Source organism: Aedes aegypti, chromosome 1 (assembly GCF_002204515.2).
Source record: "Aedes aegypti strain LVP_AGWG chromosome 1, AaegL5.0 Primary Assembly, whole genome shotgun sequence".
Taxonomy (NCBI): Eukaryota; Metazoa; Arthropoda; class Insecta; order Diptera; family Culicidae; genus Aedes; species Aedes aegypti.
The window spans coordinates 136,759,127-136,780,079 of NC_035107.1; the positions used below are offsets into that span (position 1 = coordinate 136,759,127).

The 20,953-nt window shown below is 40.1% G+C and overlaps 1 protein-coding gene across 1 annotated transcript in view; it reads left to right on the forward strand.

Annotated features, from left to right (window-relative positions):
* The window catches only part of LOC5564067 (acetylcholine receptor subunit alpha-like), a 698,646-nt gene that overhangs the window by 560,053 nt on the left and 117,640 nt on the right, over positions 1-20,953 (forward strand). The window contains exon 4 of the mRNA XM_021848318.1: positions 7,872-8,207. Coding sequence (XP_021704010.1) covers positions 7,872-8,207 — 336 coding nt within the window. The remainder of the gene's footprint in view (positions 1-7,871; positions 8,208-20,953) is intronic.

Here is a 20,953-nt window from a genome sequence, read left to right on the forward strand (position 1 = left end):
AATTATGTCAGATTGTATAAAATGGTGGAGTTATGTAGTGTCAGCCCCCTGGTAAGGTATGTTTGAGAGCAGTGTTGACAATCTCCTGTATGAAAGATGATAATCACTAGAGAGTGAGTGTGTATTAGCCGACTCCCGAGTAAGGATGGGTGATACCAACTTGAGACGGCGATAAGGGTAATAGTGCGATTGCCTCCGTCCCGGTAAAACCTTGGCAGGCCTCTTGAAACGTTCGGAATCCACCCATCTTAAGTGATGAGTACTAGGCTCGGTCAAATCGCGATCTACGCCGATCCGGCTTTGAACACGATTCTCATAAGGGATCGTGTCAACCATTTCATGACCTCCCGGCTTGTATAGATAACCATGGGATCATAAAAGGCGACTACGTACGGCGGGAAATGATAGCGGTCCAGAGGGGGAAAGAAGAAAGAAAGAAAGATTAATATAAATAGAAGAAAGCGCGAAGAAACCTTTAGCCAAAGGTGACATAGTAAGATCACCACCATCGCAGCTAGGGCAACAGCAGCACGATAAGGAGGAATAGCAGCAACATCAGCAGCAGCAGCAGTAGCAGCTTTAACAGCAGCAACAATAGGCTCAGGTCAGCGCATGGTTGAAAGTACCAATGCTACCGAGAGTTGTAGCAGCTAAGAAACTGTTGGACGAATTGCACGAATTCAAGACATTGGTGCTGAAGATCCCAGGTACCCTTGGACTAGCTGTCAAGGCCGTTGCACAGAAAGCGGAATCGTCTGAGAAAGAGTTGTCGGCGGCCAAAATTGCCATAGAAATAAGAGGGCCAAAAGTGCCTTAGAAATGAAACGGAAATCAACGCAAAGAGGGACAAACCCCAGAGGACGGAAAGCGTGCCCTTCACGCTGAAGAGGCCAAGAGCATCACCAGGAGATGCAAGACCGAGCGGTTCCAAGAAACACAAGGACGCTCGGAAGAGAGACGAGGCGCTTATAGTCAAAGTAATCGATGACTCGTACGAGAAGGTTCTCCGTGCCATGTGGACAAACCCGAAGCTAGAACAGCTAGGTGCAGACGTGCGGAAAGTCAGGCGCACCCGTAGCGGAGATATGAACCTGGAGCTAAAAAGAGACCCGACGGCCAGCAGCTCTTCCTACAAAGAGCTCACCGAGAAAGCCATGAGTAATACGGTACAAGTGAACCCGGAGGCGGTCTTTGAATGCAAGAACCTGGATGAAATATCTACGAACGAAGATGTAAGAGTTGCCATGAAGGAGCCGTGCGAGTTAGGGAAGTGACCCCAGTAGCACACAAGTTATAATTGTGGTAGAATAACTCTTATATGACCAGATCTGGTCATATAAGAGTTATTCTGCCTCAATTATAACATGTGTGCTACTAGGGGAGATGCAGGTCCGCAAAAGGAAGGGGCCATCCGGAATGCTAATAGCATCAATTAGACTTCCGATTGAAGCGACTATCAAGGCACTTATAATGGCACTAAGTGCCTCTCAGAAACTTGAAGCATACTATAGATGCCTCGAGTACAGCCATCTTGCTAGATTCTGCAAGGGGCCTGACAGAGGTAATTTATGCAGAAGGTGTGGAGAAGACGGCCACAAAGCGCAAGCCTGCCGGAAGCCTCTAAATTATATAATCTGCGCTAACGGAAAGTTTAACTTTTTACGTACAATCACGTAACAGGAGGCCTGCGATGTCTGGCCTGCATAAAGGCGACTGCTACGAAACCACAGTAGAGGTAATTCAAATTAACCTCAACCGCTGTGACACAGCACAACATTTGCTGAGGCAATCTGTGGCGAAGTACAAGTGTGATGTGCAGGCGTTGCAGAATTTTCTCTCATTTGAGTATGAAGCACGATCAAAGCAAGCAAAGACAAACATCCCATCTGTTGCGGTCCACGATCGTCATTGTATCGCAAGGTGTAACAAGTCTGATAAATGGAAGCAGCGAGCGAGAGCCCCAATGAGAGAGCAATGATAAAATCCATTTTTCTCGCTTGTTTACCGTTGGGGATAGGTGTTTTTCTTTACTGGCACGATAAACAATCCACGAACTTCCAATAGCAATAGTGTCCCCTAGGCTTGGAGCATGTTTAGAGGGGTTTTATCATGCACTACTATCCCCCCAATCTGATCAAAGTTGTAGCAGTATACGATAAACAGTCTCTCATAATGTGCAGCATGTTATGATAGTTACAGAGAGCGATACATGAGAGATTCTCTCAATTTTCTCAGGATTCAATCCCTGGTGATGTGGCTATCATATTGGAGCAATACCGTGTCCCGGCTGGCGATGGGAGCAGTATAGCAGACAACGCGAAAATGGTGCAGATGGAGACTTTGTTATAGCCAATATTAACGTAGTATTCTTCTGTAGCTGCTACGCACCCCCACGAAGGTCTATTCACCAGTTCAATGAGATGCTCGACAAGCTGACTGAAGAGCTCACAGACCGTAGACCAGTCGTCATAGCATAGGCGATATATACGCGTGGGCCATAGAATGTGGCAGTCGTTTCACCAACTCATGAGGGAGCAGTTTACTGGAGGCCTTAGCAAGGCTAAACTTAGATGTTGCCAACGATAGCACCACCAGCACATACCGTCAGGATGGCCGAGAGTCAATTATTGACGTAACTTTTTGTAGACCTGGGCTGTCAGGAAGTTTCAACAGGCGAGTGAGTGAGGACCCAGACAACCAGAATGTATAACCTTTTGCAATATGCGATACTTATACGTTCAAAGTTTCACGCATAAGATGTCGCGAAAAGGCCTTATACGTACAAAAGTGGAGACGATATACGTGCATATTCTATATGATGAAAACGAGCATGCAATACGAGTGTGTAAATTTTATTGCGAACTAATCTATACTTTTATGTGACTTAATTTATGATAACAAAGTTGATTTGACGGCTGCTACCAATTGATCCGGCTTACTTTGTACGAGTAAGCGGGACGAAACGAAATATACATTTGAACTCATAAAATAGCGTATTATGTGAGGAAAGTCATTGATCAAACGATTACATCCACTATGTAGTGCGGATGTGATGCAATTTGTATAAATGAACAACTTCGTTCGCCAACTGTTACCGTAAAATAGGATGAAGTTGATGACTTTCGAGCGATTTTGTTCTATAACTCCTAGTAGAATTCATGTATTATTATCCAAATATTTTTAAAACATGTACTGGTTGGATATCTATCGAATTATACAAACGAAATTTTGACGAAATGTTCACTTAATAACAAAAACATTTATTTTAAATCAAAAAGTGAAGTTTATGATTCTTGGGTGAAGTTGATCAATTATTGCGATAAGTTTCCTGAAATAAAGAGAAATGATATTCACTAAATTTGGGGTCACTGAATCTAGAAGAATCTGGAGAAGAACCCTTCAACAGTTCATCAAACATTTCATAAAAAATCTGTTTTTCCATGGTATAATTATCTTGAATGTCAATCCGAACTTAGGAATATCAACAGCAGCCATCAGGTTATACGACGTCACAGAAATTGTGCTAATTGAAATCAAATCATAGCTCTATTGACAGTTTATACATGTGGGTACATGAATGATCAACTTCTCCCCACTGATCAACTACACCCCGAATTACGGTATGTGACTTCTTGTTGTCTGGGAATATATGCACAGTTGAACACCAAGCGTTTTGGTACAATATTGGTAACGGACGGCAGTTGGAAGCGTGTGCGACTCTTCCAAAAGAGCGGAGGTGGAAAACGTCGCTGTTTAAGGGTGGAGCGGAATGCTCATCACTTTACAGCGAATGAGTTGACAGCGGCATTAGCAGGTCCGTCCCACTCGGGCTCAGATTGGGTACCACTTCTAGTACTGCATTTGGTCCCTTGGTAGTGCAAAAGGTACCCAAGTTTGACAGATCACAGTACACTTTTCACGGCATTCTAGATTACCTTAAGAGCCATAAAATTTTGGGCAACTTCAAAAGACATGGGGGTCTTTAATTTGTCTTTGGCATTAGCATGAGCGTGCAATGCAACCATGCCTAGGGAGGGTAAACCGAGACATGGCCGCCGCCCAGCCTACTGGTGGAAATCGACGATTGTCGATCTGCGTGCAAGCTGCTTACGGGCTAGAAGAAGGACGCGGAGAGCCAGCAACGACGCTGAAACAGCAGATTGAAGACCAGCGAACAAGGTGGCAAAAACCGCTCTTAATCAATCCGGTATCCCCCAACGTAGCTCTGAAAGCAGCAATCCAAGAAAATCCGGATATGTTCAGGATCGTGCTGCAAAAATATATCGATGAGGGTAACTTCCCCGACATTTGGAAGCGACAAAAGCTGGTGATGCTGCTAAAACCAAGCAAGCCTCCTGGAGATCCTTCAGCATATAGACCGTTATGTCTGCTGGACACAGTTGGCCAAGTGCTGGAACGAGTAATCCTAAACAGGCTTACGAAATACATGGAGGAAGAAAACGGCTTGTGCGACATGCTGTTCGGCTTTCGGTAGGGTAGACCCACCGTTAATGCCATTTAAAAGGTCGTGGAAGCTATGGAGACGGCGCGGAAGCAAAAGAGATATTCGGTACTGCGGACGTAAAAAATGAGTTCAACGGTGATTTCGGTCCCACACGGTATCAACGTTTGCAGCTGCCAAGCGCCTCCAGTTTCGACGTTCGATGAATTCAGTCAAATGTTAGATGAATTAACTGATCAATAGTGTGTATCGTGAAGCCAAAGACGAAATAAAAACCTTCATGTCAATTGAAGTTGAACCGTGCAATGGGTGATTTCCTGGTAGAGTTTCACTAGAGACGAATAGATACATAGTAGTCGGTTTCAGATAGGGTACCACTTCTGGTACTGCATTTGGTCCCTCGGTACTGCAAAAGGTACCCAAGTTTGACAGATCGCCGCACACTTTTCACGGCATTCTAAATTTTGCTCTTAAAAGAAAGAAGCCATAAAATTTTTGGTAACTGGAACATGGAAGTCTTTATTTTGTATTGCTGTCGCATTTGGAACGCATTTGAACAAGATTTTCACGTCAAACGCAAACAGCAATATTTGCTCTAATCACTTGGACAAGAAAGGGATCGTAGCTAGCCATGACATTTTCTGTCATGAAAAATTAAGTTTCCTATGGACCAATGCAAGAGTTCACTAATTTGACGTTTTAGCGGTGCCGAATTCACTAGTTTCCATGGTCACATATATAACACGGCACCGCTAAAACGTCAAATAGTGAACGCGTGCATTGGTCCATAGGAACCGGTGCTATGAAGAAGTGAATTCCGAAGACTGAAGAACAATTTCTGAAGTTCCAAGGCGATCGTGCTCGTATTGCTATGAAGAAGTGGATTCAAGTAGAGCAGGCATGAATAAATGAAAAAAAGTCCTGTTATGATAATGGTACGTAACAACTTACAGTCATAAAATAAAACCCTGACTGAGTAATTTATTCTGCCAGATTAGACTCTACTATTCGGGTATATTCTGTCAGATATGAAGGAGGCCGCTTTAATCGATTGGGCCACTCGCTCACATCGCCGCTCTCATTTGTGGGATGTACGGATGTCGCAGAACCGCTAGATTGTCCAGGAGGAACAGTATCCCGCCATTGCCGGATTTTTTTGGTTTGCGAAATATGGCGTCTCAGCCGCTGCCCCTCTGAATAACAGGTGACCAATCATCCGTTTTTTCCTGTAAGGTAGAAGCACTAATTTTCGACCTACAAGAATTCTGTGCCAATTTTCGGATTTCCATACAAAGTCGTATGGATGGGCCGGAAGTTAGTGCTTTTCCCCTATCACTGTGTAGTGCTCAGGACCAAACCTGCTGTTACCTTGACTTCTATATGGACGTATACTTCTATATCTGAGACGAGACTCGCAAAGACGGTCTTCTTTTTCTGTGATTGCTGAGTTTTTTTCTTATTCCACTTTGTGTTTATATCAATTATGCGCATGCTGTTCAAATCCTCACATGAACCTCTCAGCAAAAAATGATTAAGTTTGCATCACATCGAATCATAAACAGCCATTTGAGTGAAATTTTATGCCAGCAAACGTAGCTGACATTAGAAATAATTAATCTTCTGCTTAGATTTATCAGCAACTTTGGAAAAAACTGCTCCGCCGACTGAGGTTTATAATAACAGTTTACTTTGAACACAATACTTTTCACTTTTTCAGCCATAAAAACGGTGGGCTGCATTTGACGTTCCGTGAGAGGGGAATCTAGGCTGCATATGACGTTGATATTTTTCCTCTTCGCGAGTCTCTCTCAGTTCTATATGGATTTATACTTCTTCTTCTTGGCATTGCGTCCTTACTGGGACAGAGCCTGCTTTTCAGGTAAGTGTTCAATGAGTACTTCCACTGAGAGCTTTTTTCGCATTCGTATATCGTGTGGTAGGTACAATGACATTTTATGCCAAAGGAAGTCAAGGGAAATTACATTACGAAAAGATCCTGGACCGACCAGGATTCGAACCCAGACACCTTCAGCATGGTTTTGCTTTGTAGCCGCGGATTCTAACTACTCGGCTAAGGAAGGCCCCAATATACCTTGATATATCTCCTAGTTTATTATATGGAGGATTAAAGTCGAGGGCGATGGTTTCTCATACACATTTAGGGGCGAATGCTCTTCGCATGACTTCATGTTTTACCCAATTCTCTACATCGCCAGACATTCTGGGCCACAAAACTTGTCTACGCATAATGCTTATCATTTTTATCTCATGCGGGTGTCCTGCTTGCGCTATTTCTGGTGTTTTATCTCTAAGCAATTGTGGGATGACCACCCAACAATTATTTTTACGAGAACTCCATCGGAAAAATGCAACTCAGTCGCAATAAACTTAGGGGAAGTGGTGGTAAAATAAACACCGTTCCTTTTACCAAGATAAAACAAATTTCGGTGGATTTTTATCACGCACGGACGATTTAGAACATAAACCTGAGTGTTCGAGTTGATACGGATGTCAATTGAAGTCAAAATATCAACGAAAACTAAGATTTTAGAAAACCACGTTTGAAAACTAGAACTGACGTAACTTTGAGCTCGGAAGACTTGAGGTTTTTCAGTGAGGTGAATATCGTTATGATATGATGTCTAATCTGATACCTTCACAATTATTTTTCAATGGGTTACAATCATTAATTGATGTATTTTCGGTGGGGCAATGAAATTTTTCAGATATATTTGTTTTACTCACGTTTTTTGCGAGGTGTTCATTTAACTACCAACCGCTGTTCATTTTACCCACATAGTGCAGGTAAAATGAACATTTGCATCGCTTTTTGATAGCGATGAAAATATGTGAAAATTCAGTTATTTTAGTCTGAATCCATGTCGCTGCTATAGATTACTTCCCTATTTTTTGATGTTGTGATGATGGCATGAACAACCTTTGTTTGCAACAATAAACAAATCAAGTAAATAGTCTGTCGTTTTTATAAAAAAAAGTAATTTGGGTTTATTCTACGAGTGGCGTGAGGAGAGAATTCTTGTCGGTATCGTACAGCGAGGTGACAATTCTCGACTCGAGCGAAGTTATTCGCCGTGTAAATCAAATTACAATTCTCACTTCACGCCACTCGTAGAATAAACCCAATTAGCTTCATCAGGGTCTCACCTAGCTGAATGTAGTCGTGAATCTGTTTTTTCTCAGTGAGAATTTCATAACTATGTTTTTCTAAAGAGCAGAAGGTATACTAAATAGCATTTTGGCTATTACAATTTTGTTCAAATATTTTCGATGGCATCAGTCTTAGTATAAGCCGGCATTGTTAGCACGAAATATTCTAAATGTCTTTATTCTTACTGTATTCAAGTACTAGATATTATATTACCTGTTTTAAATCCATTCTATTCAACAGAATCTGAAAAATCAAATCATGACTACGAATCTGTGGGTGGAGCAAACGTGGTACGATTACAAACTCAAGTGGGAACCGAAGGAGTACGGCGGAGTGGAGATGTTGCACGTCCCTTCGGATCACATATGGCGGCCGGATATCGTGCTGTACAACAACGCGGACGGCAACTTCGAGGTGACGCTGGCGACGAAAGCCACCCTCAACTATACCGGACGGGTCGAGTGGCGACCGCCGGCCATTTACAAAAGTTCCTGCGAGATCGATGTGGAGTATTTTCCCTTCGACGAGCAAACGTGTGTGATGAAATTCGGGAGCTGGACGTACGATGGGTTTCAGGTAAGTTAGAGCGGTTTTTATCTACGTTTATTGAGTGTGGAGTTGTTCGTAAACCACAAGGCCCTTTATTGAATATTCATAGTCCTACAACACCCCCGTGAACATTTCACAAAAAAGTGCTTTTAGAATTGGTAGGGGAACATGATCGAATACGCACTGATGGGATAAAATGCCGCGACAAATTAAAACACTCATAGAATGATACAATAGGTTAATGTACCTCAGTGTTACCCGAGGAGGAACAAATAACTCCCCAATAACTTATGCATACCATTTTTTGGTATCATACCAAAATTAGGTATTGTTCAGTTGTCAATACCTCAATTTGGTATTAAAATGGTATTGAAAAAAATCTTTAAAACAATTAAAAATACTTCATTGAGGTATTAAACAGCTATTGAGGTCTGCTGGAGGTATTGAACTATAATTGAAAAATTTCATTTTTATATGAAAATCCATCAAGTATTATTGAGGTATTACAATACCTGATCTAGTTATCAGTTTGGTGTTCGTAGAATATGCTTGAGATATTATTTGAGGTATTTTACCTCTTATGCAGGGCTAATTCATACCTCATTCAGGTATTTAGTATTGGAAATCATCTGGTATGGAATACCTCAATTTGGTATTCAGTAGTTATTTTCTTCTGCTCGGGTAATAGAGAATACATCAACTGTGATAGATTAAGAGCGGAAGATAGAAGCATGTGAATGATACAACTACAAAGTACGGGGAAATGGACAGGCCTGGGATTGAGCCCATGACCTTCTGCTTATGACGCAGTAGCGATAGCCATTAGGCCGACAAGCCCATCCTATGAGTAATAGGGTAATTTAAAAACAGTTTCAAAAACGGACCGACAACGATACCAACTCAATATCGATTCAAAAGTATTCATACTTATTTTAATCATATGAGTATTTCCAATTTTGAAGAAAACATTGAATGAAAACTATAGTGTTTTTTATTATTGGCACTGTTAAATCTTTTTTAAAATAAAACTGTCTTCAAATCAAAAGACTAGATATTTGTTTTGAAAAAAATAATCATTTATTTTTGTAATTCGATGTACATCTCTACATTACGGTTGCATCATCAATCGGTAGCTATTTGGTATCCGCACTGACAAACTTCAATTACAATTTCACTTGCTGTCCAATCAAAAGTATCGAGTATTTGCCCGTATTTACTTGAATCTAATAATGCCTTCTTGAGTTAGTAGCAAGCAAGGATAATTTTACATAGGATTTAACTGAAATATTTAACTGTTCAGTCAGTTGTTTCACCACAGTATGGTACCGTAGAGTTCATCCAAATATTATGATTTATATCCTACTCGTTAAATAAAAGTACTCCATACTTGAACATAAAATTTACAATTTTCGCACAATCCATACCTTAATTACGATAGAACACTCGCCTCTCACGCCGAGGACCTGGGATCGAATCCCATCCCCGACATAGTCACTTATGACGTAAAAAGTTGTAATGACGACTTCCTTCGGAAGGGAAGTAAAGCCGTTGGTCCCGAGATGAACTAGCCCAGGGCTAAAAATCTCGTTAATAAAGTCAAACCAACCAACCAACCTTAATTACGAGTGCAGCATACGTTAACGATAGCACCAATTATCCACTTCTGGTATTCGTTCAAGTGCACTGCCATGTGGTTCGTTCGCTCAGCGAGGAATAAAAATAGTTAAATCTGTTTTACTTTTGTTTCCTAGACCTACATTATGGTGCTTCACCGTTTATGATGAAGACTATTATTACGTAAGGTAATATAAAATGCTCCAGCGCGTTTTCCCCGAAAGTCGAGTATATTGCCGTCACGATCGAAAAATTCAAGCTTTTATATCTGGCAGGTTTGACGTCAATCGGACTCGATTATGTCTCGTTCTCGGGCCATGATTGAGCTACTCAGTGATTATGTATTTTAATATTTCTTGCCTTTTTCGTTTGCGAAATCTCAGAGCCGTTCTCGATGGTCGATTGTATAAATGGTCTATACCCGAAATGGTAATAGCAAGCCATCATTCGTCTGCCTAAACTCAATAACCCTAAATGATAACGAGCTGCTCCTCCTCCTTCTTGAAGACCAAGAGACTGAGAAGCAGACGGTCATGTGAAAACAAAAGCACACGAAAATGGCCAAACACAATCTCAAACACATACCTGAATGGAAATACTGTGAGCCTTTAGTTCGGATGGGCATCCCCCATCCCAAACGTTTAAACCTTCCGACCAGCACAATATATTATTAACGAGATGTTGTCCATCTCATGTGACCAGCTCATGGTTCGGGCGTTGTAATGCCGTTTCTTGAGTCTCAATCAGGCTCAGACGAATTATCTTCGTCATTCATTAGCACAAAGATGATTGTACCTCGTCCAAAACTTGTTCAGATAATCGGCTTACATACATGTTAAAAATAATGAAAAGTTCTTAGAGAAATTCTCTTAGAATGTTTTGAAGCGGAAAAACCGATTTTCAAATCCAAAATGTCTCACTCACGCTCTTCTTAAACATAAGCCTTCTTACCGAAGACGATCTTCGACGAAAAATACCTGATCTTCAACATGCAGACTTGTAGTTATCATGGAAGATATTCCATGATCCATTGAGCGATTGAGCGCTCAGATTGTTTGGATAAGTTCCAGTTTCAGCGTGCTATTGCCCGCATAATAAAACAATTCGGGGTGAATGCGTCTTGCTCTTCAGGAGTCTCATAATGATTCCCAATGTACATGTTTTGCAAAAACATGAAGTTTGATGTGTCGCAAGATAGGTTTTGCTCGTTTCTGCAAAGTGTCCTCTTCCTCGGGGGCACCAGGTTCCCGTAGTGCCCATGATAGTGGCCAAATATGGTCAAAAAGTCTCATAATGATTCCCAATGTACATGTTTTGCAAAAACATGAAGTTTGATACGTCGCAAGATAGGTTTTGCTCGTTTCTGCAAAGTGTCCTCTTCCTCGGGGGCACCAGGTTCCCGGAGTGCCCATGATAGTGGCCAAATATGGTCAAAAAGTCTCATAATGATTACCGATGTACATTTTTTGCAAAAACATGTAGTTTGATACGTCGCAAGATCGATTTTGTTCATTTCTGCAAAGTGTCCTCTTCCCCGGGGGCACCAGGTTCCCGGAGTGTCCATGTCAGTGCCCAATGTGGCCAAAAGTCTCACAATGAATCCTAATGTGCATATTTTGCAAAATCGTGAAGTTTCATGTGTCACAAGCGGGGTTTTAGATGCGATCAAAAAATGGCCAACTTCACGGCAAAGGAGGTTACCCCAGTACTCCCCTGAATATATCCGGAACCACGGTCATTACCAGAATGTCGAACTCAGTCCCTGAAACTAAAAGAATTTTGTGACCGATCCATGAAAAAAATTTCAAAATCCGTCAAAAAACGGCTGAGAACCATCAATTTGAATTTTAAAATTATAGTCGAAAAGGGGGTTGGGGAAGTAAGTGTTAACTATCATCCCGTCGACCATGTGGGAAAATTCCTTAATCGACCACCTTGGGGGCGCATAACAACTGCAATTGAACACGCCGTAGATTTTTGCTATCTCAAAACCGTCATTTGAGGTAGAGACTACTTCTTGGATTGTGTTTCGTCCTGTCGTCCCTATAGCTGCTAGCTGTTGAGACCTATTCGCCACCCAGTTTCCGTTGTTGGCTGGTATGGGTCCGATAGTAACACCAAAGACACACCACGTCAGTTTTGGTTTCCGTGATTGACTGCCAAAGCAGCTGCTGAGCTGCATCACAGTGGCTCACATTTAACTGTGTTAATTCCGTTTTGACTGCTGTGATGCTCTGCTTGAGCCCGGACATTTGGGTCCGCCCGTTAAGTGTCCGTTGTCTGCTCTGTCGACACATATTAGGCACTTAGCGATCTGCTTACAATCGCTTGCCCTATGGCCTTCGGTGCCGCATTTTCTGCACATCTTACTTCTGTCGGGACCATTGCAATTCTACGACTTATGACCCTTCCCGAAACACTTGAACTTCAGGAGGTTGCTCAGCCGGCAAACCGACCAGCCTATCTTGAGTATTCCCGAAATCTTCGCTTTGTTGGCCTCTGCAACCAGCAGACTGATCGCCACCACCTGGGTGTCCTGCGGGCCCTTTCTAAGGTGGATAGCCGGTTTTCTCTGTTTTTTTTTCTTTATTTCCAACTCGTATACACGGGTTGCTGTTGCCTTGTAACCGTGGTTCCTGTGGATGCACTGCCTGGTTTGGGTTATCCCGCCACGCATTCATTCTCGGAAGGTCCTCTCTTTCGCATCGCGTGTCGAATAATATAATCAGATATATTCGCGTTGCCTGTGAAGGAAAACGCTTTGGTCTGACACAACTTACTGTCTCTTTTGCCTTCTACCTTGCCAAGTTCTGCCTTGGCTTTTTCGTAGTCCTGCTTTGCAGCTATGACTGATTGTCGCTATTTCAGAAGACTTGTTTTCAAGTCTTTACTGCTTTTGCTCTTAACAAACTCGGTGATGACATCGAGTTGCTCAGCAGCTACCTGCATACTCCCTATTCCGATCCATGGGCTCGATTAGTCTCGGGCCATCGGTCACCTCACATGTTGCACTGAAGCGGCCAGTGCGTGCCGCCGTCACAGTGTCAAGGGTTTTGTCCATACTGTTCTCACTTAAGGTGAAGATGAATCGAAGCCAAAGTTCAAATATTCAACAGCACGAATCTGGAGAACCAAACATCCGTTTAAGCTGAAAACTTAATCGATTGGTCACTAGCTGGTGGTGACCAATCGAATAGGTTTTCAGCTCAAACGGATGTTTAGTTCTCCAGATCCGTGCTCTTGAAAATTTGTACTTTGGCTTCGATTCATCTTCACCTTAAGTCGATGTTTGTCGCCCTCTTTCTTGGCGGAAACCTTAGCCGGTTACTGATGGGTCCAGAAGCCCCTCCTTCACATGCCGCTAATTGTTTGTTTTGGTTGATCATCTCTTATGGGTACCCTTAAGAGCCGCTATCTAACTCCGCTGGAATAGTCGCCTTTATGATCCCATGGTTATCTATGCAAGCAGGGAGGCCATGCTAGGGTTGACATAGTCCTTCATGGGGTACTATGTTAAAACCCGGATCGGTACAAGTCAGGTAATGGCATCTGAGCCTACTCCCGCCCAGATGGAACAACCAGGCGACGGATTTGGAACGTAATATAAGGCCTGCCACGGTTTTACGGGACGGGGGCAGCCTGCGCCATTAGCTCTCTGGCCATTTCGTGCCAGTGTCACCCGAAGGGAGAAGAATGTCGCAGCTGTCAGCCTCAACGCATACTATCCAGTACACTCTCGGTTAAGGTAAGCTGTATGCAGATTTATCCAGTTTTGAAGTATTGATTCGCCACCGAAATGAAAGTAGGTTGAATTTATCGGTAGTCTTATTTTCCGTTTTTCAACGCGCTACAATTTCACGTTTCACTGCTGGCTGCCCAACTAACTGACGAACAGATAGCCGCGTGATGCACTATTCTGATTCCACGCGTGTGATCAGGCTGAAAAATAATTTCCTGCCAGACTTCGTTGCAGCAATAAATGAGCGCAGATTGTTCATCCATCCATATTGACACAGGCCGCTTTTGGGTGATAGGATGTTAGAAGTAAGTGGTGCATTTGGTGCACTCATAAGCTTTCACAGTGCAGTGCAGGGCGAGAGGCTACTGGCGAATTCGCGAAACCCGTATAACAAACACAATCCAATAAAAATATAAATAATCCTATCAGTGAAAGCTTTATGAAATCGAAACAGAATCGGAAAATGATTACGCTGGAGAATTTAATAAACAGCTCGCCTGCACTGCTGTGGTTGAATTGGTCTGTTGCAAAAAAGGACGTTTTTTCGTTGAAATTATGCGATCTGACAAAAGTAGGGTGGCCCATAATGATCAACCCACAAAAACTTTGAGTTATACCTCAAATGTGTTCATTTGGACCGTCAGAAGCTACTGTGAAAATTTGAGAATCCGTCAAATCTCAGGGGATCTAAACAATATTGAAGTTTGTATGGAGAAAACTGTCTAAATATATGGGATACCAATTCAAATTTTATTTTCGACTATAGATGGCGCTGTAGTCGATTTATTTTACTATTAAACACCGAATTTCATTTTTCCTAGGTATAACAATTTTGTTTCTTAATGAAAAGACTTCCGGATTGGTTCAGTCTCTTCTATATTGTTTGGAGAATCTTCAAATCAATTATGAAAGAAATTTGTCAACTACAGCGCCATCTATTGTCGAACATACTACTGGAACCGTTTTGCCCATATATTTTTTTGGCAGATTTAAGACACCCCTTTCCGCCATCACATCCTATTTTCCTAATACATGGTTCTTTACGTAATCGTAGACTCCCCTCTCCCGCCTAAAATACTACGTCATTTATATACGGTCCCTTAGAGTTGACGAATTCCGCTTAAACTTTCGCACTAGCTTTTGGGGGAAGAATTAAGTATTTTACAGTTTGATATCTCTGACATAAAAATGGACCACCTAAGTGAGTATTCCCGTCACAACTGGCTGCTGCTGGCTGTCGGGCTTCAATGTCGGTGCTTCAATTACGCGTGTGATAAATGGCTGAGAAATCAGTCCTTTATTATCTGTATTTTTGTGTGATGTTTCGTTCTCATAACTCGAAAAAAGAGTTTGACAGGGTAATTGCAATGCCCCCGGTAATTTATATCTTTGGTTTTTACATGTGGCTCTGAAGTTTATTTGTATTGCCATGATACGGAGAAATTCAAATTAACATTTTGTGTTTTAAAAAATGCTCTGTTAACGAAGCATCACAAAAGTCATGCAACAATTACAATAAAGAAAAGCTTATACCTATCTCATACGTGGATGGTGGATTACAGAGTCACATCTGGTACGCGTCGTCGAGTGCCACAACCATTCCGCTTGTCAACGTTTTCGCAAGTGTTTTCCAACCACAAATTTATTTTCCCACTCTTTCAACCGTATGTTTTATGCGTATAGTTGTGTTGAGTCAACCTCGTTTTTCGGCACTCGTTTCAGGCGTAAACGTTTTCTGTTTTATATAAATGATTATAAAGTATCTGCTTTTTATTGTTCTTCCGCAAATAGCATGAATTAATGTATATTTCATACTGCATATCCCTTACTGTCCGAGTTGTGAAACTTACATAATACACATTGAAAGAATTAAGCTATTGGTTACGTAGTGATAGATGTGTGGGACGCTCGATAAAAATATTTTTAATTTCATTTCCGAGAGGGGAAGATAATTCAATCAGCGTAAAGAGAACTTATTGATTTCAATTAACACATGTTTCATAATATGGAACACAGACAAATATCAACAGCCGTAAACGTTGATGTAGAATATGTTTCAGAATTATAGTGGCTTGAGTTAACGTTACTCGTACTTACTAGGGTAACCATGACAAAGCCAAAAGGGGAGTAAGATGGGGAACCGTTTCACACATTAAATTCATTTCTTATATCTAGGTGTAAAAGAAACACTATCATCCTAATTTGGTAAAACTAAATTGAGCTTTTATCAACGTTTTGTTAACAATGTATTGCGTCACATTTTCTGTAGCAGTTCAGAATGTTTACAGGCAAAAAACAATTCTGTATGGGCGTCCATGCGTCAAAAAATTGATTTTCATGGGATTTAGTATAAAAAATGACTAAAAAGTGGAAAAAATCAAAATTTTACCGATGGAATATTTTAAAACTTTCCGATTATGAAAATATAACCCAAATACTAAACTCTAGCGTAAAAAAATCAGATGTACATTCGATTTTTATAATCGTCTGGTTCAGACATAGCGTGAGCTGGAAGGATTTCACATGAGCAGAGGTCGTTTGTTTTTTCCATAAAATATTATGTCGAAGAGATAGAGGCCTGGACACAAAGAGTTGGCGTTTTCCATAGTAATCTCCAAATAAACTTCAAATTGCTTGTGCACAGTCAAATTTCTTCCAAACCATTTCAAAGTATGGGAGGATGCTATTTACCATAACATAAATTGTTTTAAGCATAGGGGAGCCAACATTTTAAAATTTGCATCACTCTAGTGTACATGTGGGGGCCTTCCTTAGCCGAATGGTTAGAGTACGTGGCTACTATATGTAACTACGAAATTACAAGTACTCCATCGAGTAACACGTAATGCAGTCCCTAATCAGGCACCAGCGCCTGCCACATTTCCGCATCGACGTCAGATTTTCCGAACCTCAATGGTGCTCGAACAAGGCTCATTATCACATCCACCACAATAAACGCCAATGCACAGGAAATAATTATTTATCTCTGTTCATCCTTTTTTGACCAGTTGAGTTGCCGCCGGACAATTGGCCTTCCTGTTCGCCGGCACCGTCATCGTTCGCATCCAACTGCTGACCAACATTTTCTCCATTGTGAAGTTGTTCTCAATCAACTATTGATCCATAAAGCAACGGAGCATTATGACGGCCTCACTCATTGATAGGAAGCAAATGGAATGATTTTATGAGGTTCTTTCCTAATTGTCTGTGAGTTTTTCGCTCGTTTCTTGTGTTTTTTTTTTTGCTACGTCAAGTCTTGCCACTATGCTATACAGATAACAGATTATGCGTATATTTGCTCCAATGACGTCGGATAATTTATGGTCTCTGAATGCGCACACACTAAACGCCTCATATGTCTGGGAAAACGCCGCTCCCCAGATATGAGAAGACAAAAGCGTCTTCCATTTCATTAAGCCTTTCCACTTGTTTTTCCTGTGTGCTTACAGTTTCCACGAAACATTCTACCAATTGCCAAAAGAAGAGGGTGCCCCAGAAAAAATCCATCATCGCCAGGGGCTTTCATATTCTTGATTTTTTTTCTTCTTCCATAAAAAAACTTGATTTTCAATTGGACTAGTGAGTCATAAATTAAAACTGTGCGTGCTCGAAAACTGCATAGCAAGTTTTTGCGCTTTTCTGCAATTAGCTAGTAATAATTTGTTTTTTTCTTTCAATACCGGAAATTGCTTTTGAGTTTTTTTTTTAACTTAAAATAATTTCCAGAAGGGCTTAGAGGTCTAATTCGGAAGTTTTATTTTCAAATTTGTTGTTTCTTAATTAAAAAAAAAGTTATTCAATTCATGTTTGCAGATCCTGCCATAAAATTTTTATAGCAGGATCGTGGCTGCGTTGAAAGATGTTTCTTGTAGAGGAAAAAAAGAGGGCCCTGATAGCCTGAAATGTTATTCAATTCAGAAATATCCTTAAGAGCATTCATCAAATAAAATTCTGCCGCTGGATTCGTTTTGCAAATTATGTTTCGAGCTATGTTTGATATTACCAATTTGATACTTACCATTCTTCTATATCGGTGAATACGCGGCAAAATATTGATTGATTAACAAATCGTGCATAAATCTTAGTTTTCCCATTTACTCAAACCACAATAAAGGATAGCGGTTTCAGATACTGAAATATATATCGTACATATGGTCCAGATAGAAAATTTAATACAAAAATATGAACAAAAAAATCGTGTCTTATGGATTTTAAACAGTTTTGCAGAAAAACGAATGAAATATTTAAAAAAAACAAGTACTGCACAAATGCTAAATAATGCTTATATAAAGATAAAAATTGTCAGAAAAATGTTTTAAAATATTGGCACAAAATTTATTCAAAATGGCCATTTTAATAAATCGATCGGGCGGAACCTCCAAATGATTTTTTGGAAAGTTCATATGTTCTACAAAAATGCATATCCTTGATTATAGGGTCGAACACTGATTTTTTTATGGGATACCCTACTGAGGAGGTACGGGAAACACAATCGTATCGCCAGCCCAAATTGGCCTTTGTGTTTCGTCAAAGTACTGTGCCTAGATTATGGGGCTTACTGTTAGATATAATTTCATTTCGACACGGGTATCTGGGTATATTACACAAATAGCGTAGATGAGTATATACATATATGAGTAGCTTATGCTGTAAAATCAGGTGGGACGTTGTTTGTTTGCCCTTTTCCCCAATAATCAACGTTGTCGTCTATTCTCATAACGAGAAGAGATCCATGGGCTTTTAAAGAGAGTGTAGTTATTGGCCAATGTCTTAGTTTCACACATTATTTTAAACATTTTGTAAGAAAAAAAATGCACATGGTGGTACTTTGAGAGGCAAGGGAAAGATCAACCCGATTATTGGAAAGTTCATCAACATTAACAATGGATGAGTAGGGGAACTGGGGGTAAAATGAACACCCTAAGCAATTTTCATAATTTCAATAAAGCTGTCAGGTTCTTTCTAAATTGCTTAGAATTGGAGAAGGATGTTATGCAAAGTAACAAGTTGAAATATTGAGAAGGAAATAAAATTGTATCAAAATTATTATAGTTTTGAAAATTTCTTTCCACAGAGCCAATGTTTCAAACATGGGTAAAATGAACATATATTTGGGGGTAAAATGAACATGTGACCGGGGGTAATATGAACATATACTGGGGGTAGAATAAACACCATTCAAATTGAACGGGCTGCGGTATGATTCTCGGAATCTAGTAAATAATACCGTCAAACGTATACCGTCTTTTTACATTATTTCCATATTTTCAACTTCTAAGAATTATGGATAGATTTCGATAATTCTTGCATTTATCTAAGTTGTATATGTACGTAACAAATGTGCAACATATGAGGGAAATACATCAAGAAATAAAAAAATCGCTTTAATAAGGCTCGTCCGGTCATTGTGATCAAGCCAAAAGAGTCCAACCAGAGTAGCGAAGATACTCGCAAAATTTTGATTAACAAATTGGATCCGAAAAAACACAAAATAAGTAACTTGAGACACGGGGAAGATGGCTCTATTATTGCTGAGTGTGCAACAGGATACAATGTTAATGTTGTGAAAGATGGCATTCAAAGCGATTTGGGTGAAAACTATAACGCTGTTGTTCCCTCATCGGTGCCAAGACTTGTAGTGAAGGGCATGAGCGATCAGTTTTCCTCCGATGAATTCATTCGGATTTTAAAAGATCAGAATGAAGACATCGCGATAAATGAAGTCAAAGTAATAAGGATGTATGAAAATCCACATTTCAAGTACAAAAAGTACAATGTTGTTATAGAAGTTGACAAAGAGACGCATAGTTGTTTGTTAACGGCGCAACAAGTGTATGTTAAATTTGATCGGTGTCGTGTTGTTCCAGAGATTAGTGTTTTGAGATGTTTCAAATGTGGAGAATTCGGGCAAATGAGCATGAATTGTAAAAATTGCGATGCATGCTGTAGGTGCAGTGGAAGTCACAAGACATCCGAATGTACGTCAACTGTTTTGAAATGTATCAATTGTATAAAAATGAATAAAGAACGTAAAATGAACTTGGACGTCAACCACGGAGAATTCAGTTATGAATGTGAAGTCTTTAAGAATTTGTATCAAAGGAAAAAGAGCAGCCTACATTTCAATGAATAGCAACCAAGTTCCAGAAGTAATGTGAATCAGTTCGATATCTTGTATTTAAATATAGCCGGTTTATCTACAAACTACGTTGAATTACGTCAGATTGTAGAAGAAAAACGTCCATATCTAGTATTTTTATCAGAAACGCATATTGTTGACATAGATGCATTTGATCAATATAGTATTCCGGGTTATAATGTGGCTGCATGTTTATCACATTCGAGACACACAGGCGGAGTTGCTATTTATGTCAAAGAATCAGTTCAGTACAGGCTTCAATTGAACGAGGTTTGTGAAGGTAATTGGTTCTTGGGCATCGCAGTTGATCGTGGCATGAAGATGGGTAATTACGGTGTATTGTATCACTCTCCCAGTTCAAGTGACCAGCGTTTTATTGAAATTTTGGAAAACTGGCTTGAGATGTTTGTAGATTGTAGTAAATTAAATGTTCTTGCGGGTGACTTTAATATTAATTGGTGTGACAATTCGAATTCGAATCATTTGAAACGATTAGCTGACTTTTTTAATTTAAAACAAAAGGTAAATGTTTATACACGTATTTCCAGACATAGTCAAACTTTAATTGATCATGTTTATTCTAATTTGGATTCTGTTAGTGTTATTAAAAATTCTGATTTAAAAGTAACTGACCATGAAACATTAGTTATTAATATTGATGACAATAGTAGATATAAAAGTGACTTTGTAAAATTAAAGTGTTGGAAAAAGTATTCAAAACATGCTGTTTCAAGTCTTGTCGAAAGAAGTGTTGATTTTCATACAAACGACGGTTCGTTAGATCAAAAGTCAGCTGTTCTAACTGATGTTTTAAAAACCTGTACCAATAAATTAGTCGAACATAAATATGTTTCGTTGAAAAATTCGAACAGCTGGTACAATTTGGATTTGTTGCGTTGTAAACGCAATAGGGACAAACTGTACAAAAAATGGCGTAGAAATAATAATAATACAAATTGGAATAGGTACAAGGTCGCGCGTAATAAATACTCGCAAATGGTTAAACAAACTCGTTGCGAGTATATTCAGAGGAAAATTGATCAGCATCAAAACAACAGCAAAGAGTTATGAAAAATTTTGAAATCCTTGTTAAAACCTAGTAATTGTAAACCGCGGTCCATAACTTTCAATGGCACATTAGAAGAATCAGAACAAGTAATAGCATGTAAATTTAATGAGTATTTTGTGGACAGTGTTTCATCAATTAACCAATCCATTGAGTTAGTAGATGAACCTGACGAAATAAAACAGCCGATTAACAATAATTGCACATTTGAATGT